Raw genomic sequence first — 16,516 nt, 5'->3', positions numbered from 1 at the left:
GTCTTGCGTTTGGGACAATGGCTATGCATGATGACATCATGCCTAGAAGTTTTAGCACAAATTTTGCTTGTATCTTTTGGTTTGGAAACATAGCACTTATTACCTTGTGGAATGCCTACACTCTTTGTGGACTTGGAGTGGCAATTCCTTTTGATGTGTTGATGGTTGCTCCTAGATATTGTTGTGTCTGACACGGTTCTAGGTGTGATTTTGTATAGTTGATGGAAAACCCCAGTTTGTGAAGGGTTTGTATGACAAATGTGGTGTCGTTTGCGCATTTTTTTACTGTGTTGGTCTTGATTAGCCAATCGTCTAGGTAAGGGAACACATGTATCTGTTGTCTCCTGATGTGTGCTGCTACTACTGCTAGACATTTTGTGAACACTCTTGGTGCAGTTGTTATTCCGAATGGCAACACCTTGAATTGGTAATGTATTCCTTTGAATACGAACCGTAGGTACTTTCTGTGAGAAGGGTGTATTGGTATATGAAAGTACGCATCCTTTAGGTCTAATGTGGTCATGTAATCTTGCTGTTTGAGCAGTGGAATGATGTCTTGTAGTGTGACCATGTGAAAATGGTCCGATATGATGTAGGTATTTAGTGTCCTGAGATCTAATATTGGTCTTAATGTTCTGTCTTTTTTTGGAATTAGAAAGTACAGGGAGTAAACTCCTGTGTTTTTTTGTTGTACTGGTACTAACTCTATTGCATCCTTTTGCAGTAGTGCTTGAACTTCTAGTCCTAAAAGTTCTAAATGTTGTGGTGACATTTTGCGTGTTTTGGGAGGGATGTTTGGTGGGAAGTTGTGGAATTCTATGCAATAGCCATGTTTGATTATTGCTAATACCCAATTGTCTGTTGTAATCTGTTGCCAAGATTGGTAGAATTGGCTTAGTCTTCCCCCCACTGGTGTTGAGTGAAGGGGTTGCGTGACTTGAAAGTCACTGTTTAGGTGGAGGTGTTTTTGGAGTCTGGAATCTTCCCCCTACTCCTTGGGAATTGACCCCCCCTATATCCCCTGAAACCTCCCCTTTGGAAGGAACCCTGATATGGTGTGGTTCTTGTTTGTTTGTTGGCTGGTGGTGTCTGTGGGTTGGCCACGAAACCCCCCTCTAAATGGAGTTTTTCTGAAAGAGCCTCTGCTCTGCGGGGAGTAGAGTGCACCCATGGCCTTGGCCGTGTCTGTGTCCTTTTTAAGTTTTTCAATGGCTGTATCCACTTCAGGGCCAAAAAGTTGTTTTTCGTTGAAGGGCATATTAAGGACAGCCTGCTGGATTTCAGGTTTGAAGCCTGAAGTGCGGAGCCAAGCGTGTCTCCTTATGGTGACAGCAGTGTTGACTGTTCTCGCTGCAGTATCGGCTGCGTCCAGTGAAGAGCGGATTTGATTGTTTGAGATCGTTTGTCCCTCTTCAACTATTTGCTGCGCCCTTTTTTGGTATTCTTGGGGAAGATGGTCTACGAGAAGTTGCATCTCATCCCAGTGAGCGCGGTCATATCTGGCCAGCAGCGCTTGAGAATTTGCGATGCGCCACTGGTTGGCTGCCTGTGATGCTACTCTTTTTCCTGCCGCATCAAATTTTCTGCTTTCTTTGTCCGGAGGTGGGGCGTCACCAGATGTATGGGAATTTGCTCTTTTGCGAGCTGCCCCTACTACTACGGAGTCAGGTGGTAACTGCGAAGTAATAAACACTGGATCTGTGGGTGGTGGTTTGTATTTTTTATCCACCCTTGGGGTGATGGCTCTTGATTTTACGGGCTCTTCAAAAATTTGTTTTGCGTGCCGTAACATCCCCGGTAGCATTGGGAGACATTGATATTGGCTATGTGTAGCCGAGAGGGTGTTAAATAAAAAATCATTCTCTATAGGATCTGAATGCAGTTGGACATTGTGGAATTCTGCAGCCCTAGCCACCAGTTGTGAGTATGAGGTACTGTCCTCTGGCAGTGACGGCTTTGTGGGGTATGAATCTGGATCATTGTCCGGCACTGGGGTGTCGTATAGGTCCCAAGCGTCTTGATCCTGATCATCTTGACTTATGGTAGTGTGCGCTGGTGAGTGCATTTGTGGCGGTGTTTGCGCCGGCGATGCCTGTTGTAGTGGAGAGGGCGGAGGCGTGACTTTTTTGACCACTTTGGCTTGTGGTTGTGCGTCATCCTTGAGGAGACTGATCCTTCTTTTCCTCATTATTGGGGGAAGGGTTGATATCTTCCCTGTGTCTTGCTGGATGTACAGTCTCTTTTGTGTGTAGTCTGATTCTACACTTTGGAGCTCTTGTCCAAATATGTGCATCTGGCCACTTATTCCTTGTTCCTCTGAGTAGGATGAAGGTGTGGTATTTTTCGGCGCCGAGAGAGAATCTTTTTTCGGTTTCGGCACCGACAGAATTTTTGTTCCTTTCGGCATGGATTCTCGGTGCCGATGTTTTTCGGTGCCGGTATCTTGTTTTTGTCTCTCGGAGCCGCTTTCTCGGCTCCGAGGTTGCTCCAGGGCGGTCCCTCGACCGGAGTCGGGTGTCTTCGCTATGGGCGTGCCCTTTTTCGGCGCCTTCGACGGGTCGCCTGTTTTATGGGTCGAGCCATGGCCTGTTGGCAGTGGCGTCCCCTGGGCTTTCGTTTTGTCGATGGTTTTACTTTTCGACGTCTTACTCACAGTTTGTTGCTGTTGTTCGACGTCGGAGTCTCCGGATTCTGATTCCGGAACCGAGAATGTTTCCTCTTCGTCGTTGAAATGTTGTTTTGTCGGCGTGGACGCCATTTGTAGACGCCTGGCTCTTCGGTCCCGGAGTGTTTTTCTGGACCGGAAGGCTCGACAGGCCTCACAGGTATCCTCCTTGTGCTCGGGGGACAAGCACAAGTTACAGACCAAGTGCTGATCTGTATAAGGATACTTACTGTGACATTTTGGGCAGAAACGGAACGGGGTCCGTTCCATCGGCTTCGATGTCGCACGCGGTCGGGCCGACCAGGCCCCGATGGGGGAATCGAAGCTACCCCAAAGTCTTCCGATGATCGGTGTCGATGTACCTAACTATCCCGATACCGAACGGAACAATACCGACGCTTTCTTCCGAGATTCTGACTAACTTTCCGAACCGAAACACGGAGCGAAAAGGAATACGTCCGAACCCGACAGCGGAAAAAAACAATCTAAGATGGAGTCGACGCCCATGCGCAATGGAGCCGAAGAGGGAGGAGTCCTTCGGTCCCGTGACCAAAAAAGACTTCTTCGAAGAAAAACAACTTGTAATACTCCGAGCCCAACACCAGGCAGCGGACTGTGCCAAACATGTGTATCTGCAGCAACATATGCCATCGAACATAACATTATTTATCCCCATTTTTTCCTCTTTCTATGTGTGCTGCATGGTGCAGAATGCTGCACACATAGAAGAAAACACCATTAATGAAGTGTCCCTTCCTGCACATAAACAATCATCCCTGCAACGCAGACATTCTTGCACTGTTGTGCAAGGGTGCCTCTGTTCGCGCTAGGGAGCTGTTTGTGCTCCAGCGCAGAGGAAAGTACAGGGATGCATCATATTTCTGTAAATACGACACATCCATGCACTTTCAAAATGATACTGTGCAGCAGGCTGGCCTGCAGCGCCACGAAGCGTCATTTCCTTGTAAATGAGGGCCTGTATGTCTGTGGAAATTTAGTGATCATTTTAATGGAAGAAATGCTTCTGTCAATGACAATGTGCTACCACACGATGCATAAAATAATCGGCAGCCTCATGTCCATTAGAGCTAGGTGGGTTGCAAAAGTTTGTTGTTCTAAAAAGTGGATTGTGTTCCAAAAAAGGTTGGGAAGGCAAACCTGTTAGAAGCTCACCTTCCACTATCATGAAATAGAAACAATTAAAGGTCTTTTCTTGAAGAGGTTCACATCTTATTCACCTTCCTGTGTTGTGAAATAGAAGCTATAAGCAGCTTTTTCTTTAAAAGGCTATGTGGTACACCAAGGTCTGATTGGGATACGAGTAGGCCCAGGCACCCCTAAAACAAAAAAAAACAAAAAGAAGTGTCCCACGTTCCCATATAGTTATTTTTTTGTAGTTTTATATAGTGTGAACTTAGCCCAGAGGCATTGGAGCAATCATCATGAGCACCAGCTACATTGCACAAGAGTAAATGAGTTTTTATTTTAGGTAGGGAGATTAAGTGAGTTGCCCAGAATCACTGGATGTTGAGCTGACAACAGACACGTACTTCCCCAGTTCCAACGTCTGCATCTCTGAGACCATAATGGTACATCCTATGTTTTATTTCCTCTAGGAAAGGTGGCCTCACAGTGAGGTCGAAGCAAACACTCCCCCAACCCGCCACCAAGGCCTTAAAGACACTTGGACTGAGGTGACAACACCTGGCCTCTAGCAAGGCCACTTCCCTTATTCACCCCCTCCCCAGCCCATATAGCCTCCGGGTATAATCTGGCAGGGGCGGGTCAAGAAAAGCACAGGCCTGCTGCTGCTGATACTCTGGGGGTCTTAGGTGAGAAAGGCACCCCTGTGAGGACTCTGCATTCTCCCACCCTTCCCATACCCACCATGGCCTGAAAGTGATGTGTGTGTGTGTGTGTGTGTGTAGCATAGGTTTTGTACAGGAAGGACAACCTTCCTGTACAAAATACTGTGCCTAGACAAGTTTAAAGATGTTCCTACTTTGTGTGGGTGCTGTACAGTGCAGCGCACATGCAAAGTCGGAAAAGCACTCCGAAATAAAAATCATTTCTCTGTTTAAAGCCTGCTTTCAAAAGACGTTAATTTGTGGCGCAAAACCCTGTCTACTAATGTTACTAGATGGGGTTTTGCATCAAAAAGCCTGGGTGGTTGCATGGGAATGCCCATGCACCACCCATTTAATGCAAAGCGTAGCGTTATTTTAACGGTACTTTCTAACGCAAAGCACATTTTTCACTAGAAAGTAAATAGGGAAAAACATTTGTACTAGTTAGGGTCACTTTCGTGACACTAACCCAGCGCAAAATGTTTGCGACTCTCCCCTTCCCCCCCCCAAGTCTCTGTGAGCTGGTTTACAGAGGCCCTAAAAAAACGGCCCACGGGTGACTCTGAGGCACCTGCCTATCACCAAATGCCCGCCTTCCCAATCCGACCCTGTGATACACGCTCTCCATACTCGAGTCAAATAGAAGCTGCATATTTCCGTTTCTTGAAAAGCTTTCCTTATGCTGCTGTTGGACTGCCTGTGAGTCTTCCTTTTCCTGGTCTCGGCATGACGTTACTAGCTCATCTTTAGTTTACTCATTTTTTTTATTTTTTATTTTTTTACTAGTGACGTGCCTGCATCCATCGTTTCATTCAAAAGGGCAGTTTTCAGCTTGTTGACACCTTCCTCGTCTGTAATAAGTAGCAGGCCTGGGTGAAGGAAGGCAGGCAAAATGGTACCCGATAGTCTCTACTCGTTGTTTACCTCTGTTGATTAATCTCTTCAGCATCTTTTTTCCAAGCAATGGGGAGTTCAGAAAGGGATACCATCAAACCTGTTCTACCGTTGTTCAGTGGTTCTAATTTTGTCTTCAAAGTTTCATCTTGATTTTAAGTTATTTAGAATTTTCGCTCTACAGTCACTGTATCCTAACTTGACCCCTCTGTCTTATTTCCAGGATCATGTGGCAAAACTGGGAGCAAACCCGTCACATCGGCAAGACTCTACTAGAATCCAAAGCATACAGGCAATTAGTAGATTTTGACGCCCACCTTGATGACATCAGGCGCGACTGGACCAACCAGCACCTCAACCACGAGATTGCCAAGCTGGCTTCTGTGGCCAATGGTAGTGCATGAGACTCACTGTGAAAAGGAAGATCTATAGGCAAGAAATATGACCGCACCAGCCGCAACTGTAGATGGGTCTGGAGCTCTAAGAAGGCGACACACAACAAGGAAGCTGCAAGGAGCACATGTTCTGTAGTTTTTTCACATATTTATTTATTTATTACACATCCTAAATTATTAATTGCATGTGCCTGTGTCCTGATTTCAAGTGTTCTTGATTCTGAATAAGTGGAAAAGGGAACAATGGGAAACCAAGACGGTTAGATGGAACAGATCGGGCCATAGTTTTTTTTTTAACATGATAAGAAAAAGTGCAACAAGACATACAAATCAAGATTTGGGAGGCCACTCAGTATATTCAGTAAATTAGGGCCTTGTCCCGTCCTCGCGGCTTTATGATCTTCTCAGAGTTCTTCACGACAATGTCATACAGGACGGCCTAGGATAGAGAGAGAAAGTGGACTAAGCATTAACTTCAAAGATTTTAACCTTACCATCACTGCTTCACATCTTTATTCTTACACACACTTTCACCCCACTCACTTTTAAGGGCTTGGCGGTAGGGCTGGTTCTCAATGCTACAGGTTCAGAAGTGATACCAGCTTGCATGTTAAGTACGTACAGGGCTTCACATCAAACATGCTAGTCAGATCCGCTGCAAAGGGGACAGGCTGTCCTGGAGGTGAGGGGGGGGGGATCCAGTCCTCCTATTCATTTCTCTTACAAACTGACCATTCGAGCTAAAATAGCTGAGCTAGAAATGGAACAGAGCATTTCACTTACATAAGTGTTCCTGATCTCCATCACCATCACTCGCAGCTCAGCATACTGAGCCTCATCGAGCTCGTGTACCAGCTGACGGTAGTCTCCCTGCGAACAAAAAGATCAAATAAGATGTGTGCTGGAAGGATCATGAGCAGGGCAGAAAAGAGACAATTTACATCATTTTACTGGGCACAGATAGCATATTATGAACACAGACACTGAATTGGATGTTGTTAAGATACATGGATGGCTAGATGTAAGGATGCCCGTTCAGCCATGTAAAGTTTACTTGTGAAGACTCCTATTCAATCATGTTATTAGGAAAGTTCATAAAATGACTGTCTTACATGTATCCATTTATACAGTGCTGTGTGTCAACTTCCAGCCAGTTTAGCACCCTGTCAGCTTGGTGTTTGGAAGGGGAAGACCGAATCCAATACGGAATGGAAGGCATAAGTTATTTACTGTTGAGTTTTTTTTTTTTTTCCTACTGCTGGTCTTTGTTCTACAGACACCCCTGCTCGGTGGGTGTCCTGGCTGCCCGACAGTAGACTTGGAACATTTATGTCTACAGCTAAAAATAATTCTAAATGACAGCCTAATGTGTGGCAGCAAGCCTCAAAGAGCTGAAATATCGGCTGGATCCCCATGGCTCAGTCTTGTTCTCCTGTGCACAGATAGTTATTGATACTAGTTTGTGGGTTAATGTGAATAATGACTAACTGAAGTATTCGTGCAGTGAATAACTTGTTACTGCACTAACAAGTTTTGTAGCGTGAATCTTTTCTGGATTCACATACTGTGCTTTATCCCGCGATATAATGGTTAGGTCCAGAAAAGTCTCCTTGAAGTCTCTACCTCTTATTTTTTTCCACTGTTTGCATAGCCGACCATTTGGGTTTAAACCCCTCCTCGTGTGACATAAACATAAGACGTGTGCCCCAGAATTCCCTCGACACAGGCACCATCTTTGATTCCTTTTTCCACTTTTGGGTCTGGAAACCTAAAAGAGAGCTCCGGAGTCAAGGAAGAAGGAATTGCAGGAAGAAAAACAGTTTTTTCTCCCAAAAATCACCACCAAGGGAAGAGGATTGGCAACAAACAGCAGTAAGAAGAGAACACTGAGAAAACGCTGAAAACCACAGAGGAACACTGAGGTGAGAAGACATACATGACAAGACCACGTGGTTGGGAAAATGAGAAAAGGACTTAGTGCATGCCCCCTTTAGATTCTGACCCGAGTGCCATCACAAGTACGCACAAAAGGACACACACGAGGTCTGTAACCTCCTCCCTAAACACCACAGCACAGAGAACGTTGCGGCATGTGTAGAGTTCTTGCCCAAAACCATCAGGGCAAGGCAGAAGCAGAGGTGAGCAGACTATGTGATGGCATCGCCACAGAGAAGGCAGAAGTCCTTAAGGACCTTGGCCTGTCAAACAACGAGAAAGACATCCTAGAATCGGAGGAGACCCAAGAGAAACAGCTTCAGGCATCTACAGAAATCAACTGGTGAAAGAACAATCCGAAGCATGTTTCCATGTGGAAAGAAAAATCGTTTTCTTTCAATGTTCCCAAGCGTGCTAGACAAGGGGAGAGAGGCATTTAAACAGTCGGCTGCGTCTAAGGCAATGACTCCAAGTGTAGAGAAGACGTACCGCTTCTCCTCAAAACACTCACCTTACATCAAGGGAAACGTGCCCGCAGACTCCCTCATCTAGGCAATGGCACAGAAAACAGCCAATACCCCTATGTGTACAGGACCACCTCCTGACAAGGAAAGCAAGAGGATAGACATAGTGGGGAGAAAACTGGAAAGGTCAGCAGCAGATAACCAACTCAAACACCCTACTAAATAGGTATGCACACCAACAGTGGGACGAGATGGAGGAGCTAATGGAACATCCCCCAGAGGAATTGAATAAGAAAGCAAATGATGTGTTGCCGGAGAGCATGACAATTGCAAAGACATGCCTGAAATCCGCCCTGAATACGGCAGACACAGCCAGTAGACATCTATGCATGGTCACAACCTTCCATAGACACGCTTGGCTGAGAATCTCAGGATTCAAGCAAGAGGTCTAGTCAGCCATCATCAATAAACCTTTCACAGGAGACAGCCAATTTGGAAAGGCTGTAGACAAAGCACTCCAGAGCATGAACAATGACAAAGACTGCTAAGGCAATGGGAGCACTAACGTACAAAATAATATTCGAGGAGGCATGGCCCAGAAAAAAGAGCAAACACAGCAAAAGGAACCATGCAATCCCACACATCCCACAAAAGCTTCAACACCCAGAGAAAGTGAACCCTCCAATACCTCACACTAGCAGTACCACTGAAGCTCTAGTCAGAGGAAGTGGTGGAACCCCGAAAGGTGGGGGAACCACACCACCAAGTGACTGGCCATATGGGAACCTTCTACACAAGTAGGAGGAAACATCTGAGGATTCTCACAAGAATGGGAGATAATTAACAATAGAGTTAACAAAGTCACCTCCAATGATGAAACCAAAGCTGAAGAAGACAAAAACAGATGAACAACAATGACTACAACAGGAAGTGGACGAGTTGTAAAGCAAAGAAGTTATATGATTAGTTCCCCAGGAACAACAACTCAGAGACTTCCTGGGTGCAATCTGGGACTCCCAAACAACCAAAGTGAGCCCAATGGACAAGAGGATCAAAGCAATCATACACCTGAGTCACCGGTCCCAGAAAGGGCAACATCAGACGATGACAGCAGTGGGGAAAATGATGGCTTCTCGAATTCCCATGGTGGCACATGCAAGACTACACATCAGACCAATACAAGAATGTGTCCAAAAACAAATGGTAACAATCAGCAGGGAGTTGGGACCATCTAGTGGTTGTTACAGACAAGGTTCAGAAAGAGATGGAATGGTGGAACCACAAAACACTTAACAGTGGGGAAACCATTCAAACTGCCAGCTCCCTCTGTGACTATCACAACAAGGCATTCCACAAAAGCACGCTAAACGTCAGAGGTATTTGGAACCCCCAAGAATCAGTGCAACACATAAATGTGCTGGAGCTGAAAATATTTTTTCTGGCACTAAAGGCCTTCCAGAAATGTGTCAAGGAGCATGGATTTAATTCAAACCAACAATATGACAATGCACTACTTGAACAAACAAGGCAGGACAAGATCCTACCCGCTATCAACCATGGCTCAGGAGATATTGAGATGGGCAATAGCAAAAATGGTATCAATACTAGCAATGCACCTTCAGGAAAATGGAAAGACAGAAGTGGACAAGCTAAGTAGGGAATGCAAACAACACACGCAAGTGGGAACTAAAATAAGAAGTGTCAAAGCAGATCTTCCATATTTAGGGGACTCCACAAGTAGATCTTTTCACAGCACACAAGAACGTGAAATGCCAAAACTTTGCATCCAGGTTCTAGCACTCCAAGTCACTGGGGAATGCCCGGTCAATAAACTGGTCAGGCAGATTTGGCTTACACATTTCCTCCGATACCAAAGGTAATCCTTAAGTGCAGGCAGGAACAAGCCAACCTGATAGCCCCATAATGGGTTCGGCAGACATGGTTCTCAGACCTCATGGAAATATCCTGAGGGAAATACATCTCACTCCCAGCACACCCAGGCCTGTTAACGATACAGGAGGGACAAGTGTGGCACACGAAACCAAATACCCTCAACCTGGCAGCATGGCTCCAGAATATGGGCACCTCCAGTTGCCAAGAAGGGTGATGGAGAGTCTAAAGGAAGCAAGGCAGCCGACAACAAGAACATATTACAGCAACATATGGAAGAGATTTCAGCTGCGGAGTATCAGGCCTACAAAAACACAGACACACAAGAGGCCACAGTCATTAGATACCTTGTATATCTACTAGACAAACCGCTCTCCTTTGCCTCTTATCAGAGTCCAATTGGCAGCCATTATAGCGTACACAAGAGGCACACTGGGTAGACGTTTCTGCACCATACCAGTGGTGAAGCTCTACCTAAAAGGAGTGAAGCAAGTATCACCCACCCTTGATCCTCTCTGTTCCCGTCCCACACTCTGTCCCCTGTTTCTGGGTAGCCCCCATCTCTATCGGTTATCAGGAGTGGTGTGAATCAGATTCAAGTGTAGTTCAATCACCCACAGTTTACAGTTTACTTGGTCTCAAGTCTTACTCCTCTATAGGAAGAGTTCTTTCCTAAGGTCTTTTCAGGGCTGCCTTAAAGTTCAGCAGTCTTTAGTGGTGTTCCTCAGCGTTGGGCGCACTGCAGAGAACTCCCTTCCTTGGCCATAAAGGACATGAAACTGGAACAAAGTGGCGTGGTTTGGGTCCTATTTTGATACTGCACTTTGACAGGAGATGTGGACCCACTGTCTCACATTGCAAAACCGTTTGGGGTACTTCTATTAAATATCCTTCTCAGAGTGTCCTCCAGAGACCGCCTTTGTGTAGAGCGAGGTTTCACAAAGCACGTAGTTTCCACCCTGAAGCACCCTGAACAGGGCTGCCGAGCGGTGTGAAGTTTCTGCTTGGTTATCATCAGCCCAACTGAAGGAGTAATCAAGGGAGGACAAAAGGGCAAGCACCCCTGCAGGCTTCCTCACCTTTCACAACACCGCACAACGGACTCTGGGTCCATATCTTATTTCTAATGTTCCGGAAGACTAATCAGCAGCTCTTTGCTAACCAAAAAGCCTCATACAATATCTAAAGGAGCCTAGACTCTTCTCCCCTCCAGTCCGTGTCTAAGGGCCTGATTTAGATTTCGGCAGAGGAGTTACTGTGTCACAACAGTGACACATATCCCATCCGTTGAAAGCTAAATCCCAATAGAAACAATGGGATTTCGATACTGACGGGACATCTGTTACCGTTGTGACAGAGTAACCCCTCTGCTGAGATCAAAACCATGCCCCATGTCTCCTTCAGCCAGCTGCAGGAATGTAAGCAATACACATCTGTCTAGGAGGACGGTCCTCACTTTGCATATTGTGCAAGGCCAGGGGCATTCAAGATGGATCCCACTGGCCTCCATTACGCTGGTTAACTTACAGGCACAATGCATGCACTACACTGAATACACACAACACGCTTCATGTGCTCTGGATGTTAGTGGAGGCAGGCACATAGAAGCAGACCTCTCACATATGGGCCAGCAGGCCTCTGCTCCAGTGACGCAGATATAAACACAGGTCACACTACAGTTCCTTAAAACATCATATGCTGCCATCACCACTCTATGTACTAAACCCACAGCCAGGACGGCAGTCCTCTATATCAAATGAGGCCATGCCTAGTGCTCCCGTCTAGGTCACAGGAAAAGTACTGGACCTCCCAAAGCCAGGGACAGGCCATGCACAATGTTAGGTTGGCATGATGCAAGGGACAAAATTAAAAGTCAGGATACTAGCTACACTAAGGCAGGCATTCAGGGCCAAGAAAATGCCCATTTATCATGTAACAGACAATTCTGTCTCAACAGTAACCAGTATTCCTTGCGCTTCCTACACTCAGAGCATGTGAAGTGGCAAAGGGGGATTAGAGTTCTATAAACATCCCTCTTGCTCGAAGTTTCAGCCACCGCTGGGTTTTACTTGTGTCACGAGACGCTTGGGTTTTCTCCCTTTGCCTAGAACATCTCTGATGTTATGTATTCATTTTGTAAGCTGGAAAAGCTACACCCCGGACGATGGTCCGTAGGGACGGCACTAGGAGCTTCAGACAAATTTGGGGCCAAGGCACCAATAAGGAGGATCAGGTTTTGAGACCTCTGATTAACACCTTCGGGTAATGCTTGAAGCTTGTTGTTGGTAGTACAGCAGAAGAAATGGGATGACAGGATCAGAGATTAAAAAATAAGAAAAAGATAAAGTCAAACAAGCTTCCAGGGCATAACAGTGAAAAAAAAATGAATGGGATCTGGAGTACCACTGAAGCATATTAAGGGTGTGTAAGCTTGGTTACTGCATATGCACACTGGACTGCGTGCTCCATTAAAAAAAAATATTTTGTGCACATTTTCATTAATCAAACCTACAACCCGAAGGATATATTTTGAGTGTGGAGCAAAGTGTCCAAGACAAAGGAGTAGTTAAGAAAATATATGTTCATTCGTGAACTATGGAAGCCGCAGTGGCCGCATGGCCATTGGAGGGTGCGTTGACTTTCTCCCTGGAGAGCTGAGAACCTGGACTCACCACATGTGGTTGCTTTGCTGCTTTAGCCACTGCATCTCCTCTGTCTAGAAAGTACCTGGAAAAAATAGAAGAAAAGGAGTTAAAAAAATGCTACCCGTAATTACAATCTGGAACAAAATCCACTGCCACCCCAGACCACAGTACCCCCTTCTTTTCCTCACAGAGGATCCAAAACTCACTTGGAAATCTGTGTCTGGAAGCTCTCCAGCTTTGTGCGAATGCCTGTCATCAACTCGAACACTTTTTCCTATAGAAAACATGTTTAATACAGTGCAGAATAACAGAGGTATGTCTTGAGACATATAGAAATTACAGGCTTAGATAGTTCAGGCATTAATCAGTATATTGAGATCTCACAGAAGAGCCAAACATCGGCTTACACAAACCACAAAAGCTTACGTCTATGGCAGGAAAGGTAATCTTCAGGCTATACCACGCTCCCAGAATTAGGAGTGATGGCAGAGCTACCACTCAAAATACAACAAGCATTCAGGATAAGACACCAGTTATTCCTCAGAGAGCTTAACAGTTTGCATAGTGAAATAATGTCTCTTGTGTTTATCTCCTGCTTTTGTCCTCCTGTGTATCTCAAGTTTGTCTCGCTCTATGGCTCCAGACTGTCTCTTTGATGTACTAGGTATTTTTTGTTAGAATACTTGTACATTTGTATTTACTGACAGCTGGAGCTGAACCGTTTAATGTCTTTTTCATGCCACTGCTCTAAGGATTTTCACTCATTACAACACTTTACTCACCTGTTGCATCTTGTAACAAAACTATGCATCTCTGTGAAGATACTGAGCTTAAGGGCTTAGGTCTCACACTGTAGTGCTATTTCGCAGAGACTGCAGTGCCAAGCCTAAGTAAGCGGAGATATCCTTTAAGATGCACAGAAGTAAAAAGGTGCCAAGATCTGGACTTGAACAGAGTGGTCCACTGATTTACATAAAGATTACAGCCGCAGGCCAGTATGAGCAGATCTATACTTGGGATTCCTCAATCTACAGGTCCTGCTTCTTGATTTAACGTCTTGGGTCTGAAATATATGAGCAACACCTAAGCATACACAGCTCACAGGCTCAGAAAGCTGAGTCCTTGCTTAGGATATATAGAGCCTACTGATTCAGTCTTCTGACAGTAAAACAATCCCTCTAGATAGACACATTACAGGCTCGTGCGTCCGATGCAAAATGTCACTTACCCTGTAAACATCTGTTTGTAGCGTGTAGTGCTGTACATTCACATGCTCTGCATACTCCTGCGGTACCATATACACGTTTTGGCTATTGTGTGGATGTTTCAAATGTCAGAAATAAGGTCCTTAAGAGCATCTTGCCAACCATAGGCTGTTTTCTAGCAAAGACATCCACAGAGCAGTGTTTGGTAAACATGTGCGAGTTTGACCTGGGGGCCGCTAGGAGAATGTTCCCTAGGAATGCCATAGTTGCAGCCTTCTTCCGTGTATAAAGTGTCCTGAGTTTAACAGAAAGGGCCCTCTTGGCTTTGGGATAACAGGTTTGAATACATTTAAATGTCCATCTTGTGATACCTACTTTGGATACAGGCTGACCCTTGTGTGGATTTCTGAAGGGAACAATGAGTTTGTCTGACCTATGGAAAGGCTTAGACCTGTCAATGTAACACATAAGAGCACATTTAGCACGTAGACTGTGTAGTGCCCTCTCTCTCACTGGAAGTTCTAGTGTCTGGTTAAGGTGGAACAGGCAGGAACTTAGGGTTGGTTTTGAGTACTACCATGTCCTTATGCACCTGAATGTAGGGTTACTGTAATGTGAGGGCTTACAAATCACTATTGCGCCTGAGAGAGGAAGCTGCCACTAGAAAAGCCAGGAGAGTTACTGTAGGCCCCAGGAGTCTGGTGAGAACTGCAGCTGAACCAGAGGATTCTTTGGGGAACTAGCGATGATTCTTTTGAGACCCTCTATAACTACTAGTATGTGGAAGCGGGAGGAGTGCTCTGAATTTTAAATGTGAGCTGTTATAGCTTCTAAGTGAAGGCATGTGTAAGTGGAAGCAAAGCCTGACATCTGCAGATGGAGTAAACAGCATTGTACCTGGACTGTAGGTTTTAAGGAGTAACGGAACTTAGGAAAGCAGTAGTGGAAAAATGTCTTCCACTTGGCTGCATAACAAGCTTGTGTAGTTGGCTTACAGGCCTCGCGCAAGATGTCCATATGTTCTTGTGGGGGACTTGGGTAACCAAACTCTAGGACCTCATGTGCTAGACTGAATTGCTTGGGTTCTGGATGCCTGACCTGGCCTTGGCTCATGGTGAGAAGGTCCGACCTATTTGGGATCTTCTCTTGGCGACTGGTAAAAGTTCAAGAAGTGCAGAGTAAGAGGGCTGTCTGGCCTAGGTTGGGACTACAAGGATGAATTTGGGAGTTTGCCACATCTTCCCCCCTATGAAAGGAAGCAGTGGGGAAGGCGGATAAGTGCAAGCAAATATCCCTGACCAGCATATCTATAGTTCATTGCCCAGGAACCGTGGGTGAGGGCAGGCGCGGCACGTCCTTTAAGGGCGGAGGGGCCACCCTCTACCCCCACCCCCCTTTTGCCCCTCATGAAGAGTGTCTTTCAGGCTGAACAAAGGTCAGCCTGACAGACACACTTCATTTTCAGCTCAGACAGCCAGGAGTGAGCCATGCACGATTTGCGCAGACTCCTGGCTGCCTGAGCTGAACTTTGCTGGGCTGAGGAGGTCACAGCTTCTATGGGTGTGACCTCCTAGGCTCAGCAAAGGTGCCTCAAGGCCCTCCCCTGGGTGATGAGGAAAGTGTCACCCATTGACTTCGACCTGGGCGCTTCAGGTTTAAGCCCTGAAGCGCCCAGGGCGAGTGTCAATCAGTGACACTTTGTCACAGAGTGGGGAGGGGTCAACAGTCTCACTGACCCTATCTCACTCTGTGACGAGGCTGGGACCTCGAGGCTGAAGGTAAAAGTGTGTGCGTGTGCTGTTTTAAAATGAATGTTTGGTGCGTGCCTGCATGTTTGAATGTTTTGAGTGTTGTTAGTGTGTGTGTGTGTGTTTTTATTTTTCCCGTACCGTCCCCGTCCCCCCCCTCCCCAAAGCTGCCGGCCGCCACTGGGTGAGGGTACGTGGAGGAAAGATATCTATTTGTGGGGTGCCCCAGAGGTGAGAGTAGCTATGGAGGGCTTGTGGATGGAGTTCCCCTTCGTGCACTTGTTGGTGCATCTTGTTGAGCAAGTCTGTTGTCCACTTCCAGAAGGTACTGCACCATCAGCTGAATGATGTGGCAGAGTACCCAAGGCCAGATGTTGTGAGCTAGCAGGAGAGGGCTATAGAATGAGTGCTGCCTTGCTATGATAGATAGTACATGGTGGTCATGTGGTCTGTCCTATCTAGTACAACTTTTCCCCGAATGAGAGGAAGAAAGATTTGGAGTGAGCTGGATTGTTAGCACCTTGAGATAGTTGATGTGATGCCCCTGTTGATGTGGAGCACACACTCCCTGGCAGCTACTAAGACTCAGATGTACTCCTCAGCCAGCTTGAGAGGTGTCCTTGGTAATAGTTACCTGCACAATTGGGTCTAGAATAGGCTTTCCTTGCAAAAGGTTGCTGCTGTTTCCACACTGCAGAGTGATGTATATTGGTCTTTACCAACACTGAACTGTCCACTTTTGACCGTTGTGCAGAGGCACTGTTGTAAAGGGTACATGTGCAGCCAGACATGGGGCACTCTAGCAATGCATGAGGAAGCTAAGCCAAC

The 16,516-nt window shown here is 46.1% G+C and overlaps 2 protein-coding genes across 2 annotated transcripts in view; one reads left to right on the top strand and one right to left on the bottom strand.

Moving 5' to 3' along the window:
• The window catches only part of EMC9 (ER membrane protein complex subunit 9), a 70,281-nt gene extending 64,299 nt beyond the window's left edge, over positions 1-5,982 (top strand). Inside the window, exon 6 of the mRNA XM_069238133.1 lies at positions 5,630-5,982. Coding sequence (XP_069094234.1) covers positions 5,630-5,810 — 181 coding nt within the window. The 3' untranslated portion in view covers positions 5,811-5,982. The remainder of the gene's footprint in view (positions 1-5,629) is intronic.
• PSME1 (proteasome activator subunit 1) overlaps positions 5,930-16,516 on the bottom strand; it is a 96,686-nt gene continuing 86,099 nt past the window's right edge. Inside the window, exons 8-11 of the mRNA XM_069238132.1 lie at positions 12,942-13,009; positions 12,763-12,817; positions 6,585-6,671; positions 5,930-6,240 (exon numbers count right to left, since the gene is read on the bottom strand). Of these exons, the coding sequence (XP_069094233.1) occupies positions 6,160-6,240; positions 6,585-6,671; positions 12,763-12,817; positions 12,942-13,009 (291 nt within the window). The 3' untranslated portion in view covers positions 5,930-6,159. The remainder of the gene's footprint in view (positions 6,241-6,584; positions 6,672-12,762; positions 12,818-12,941; positions 13,010-16,516) is intronic.

The sequence above is a fragment of the Pleurodeles waltl genome, chromosome 6, assembly GCF_031143425.1.
Source record: "Pleurodeles waltl isolate 20211129_DDA chromosome 6, aPleWal1.hap1.20221129, whole genome shotgun sequence".
Taxonomy (NCBI): Eukaryota; Metazoa; Chordata; class Amphibia; order Caudata; family Salamandridae; genus Pleurodeles; species Pleurodeles waltl.
The sequence above is the reverse complement of the archived record's forward strand: the minus strand, read 5'-3'. Positions and strand labels throughout refer to the sequence as shown.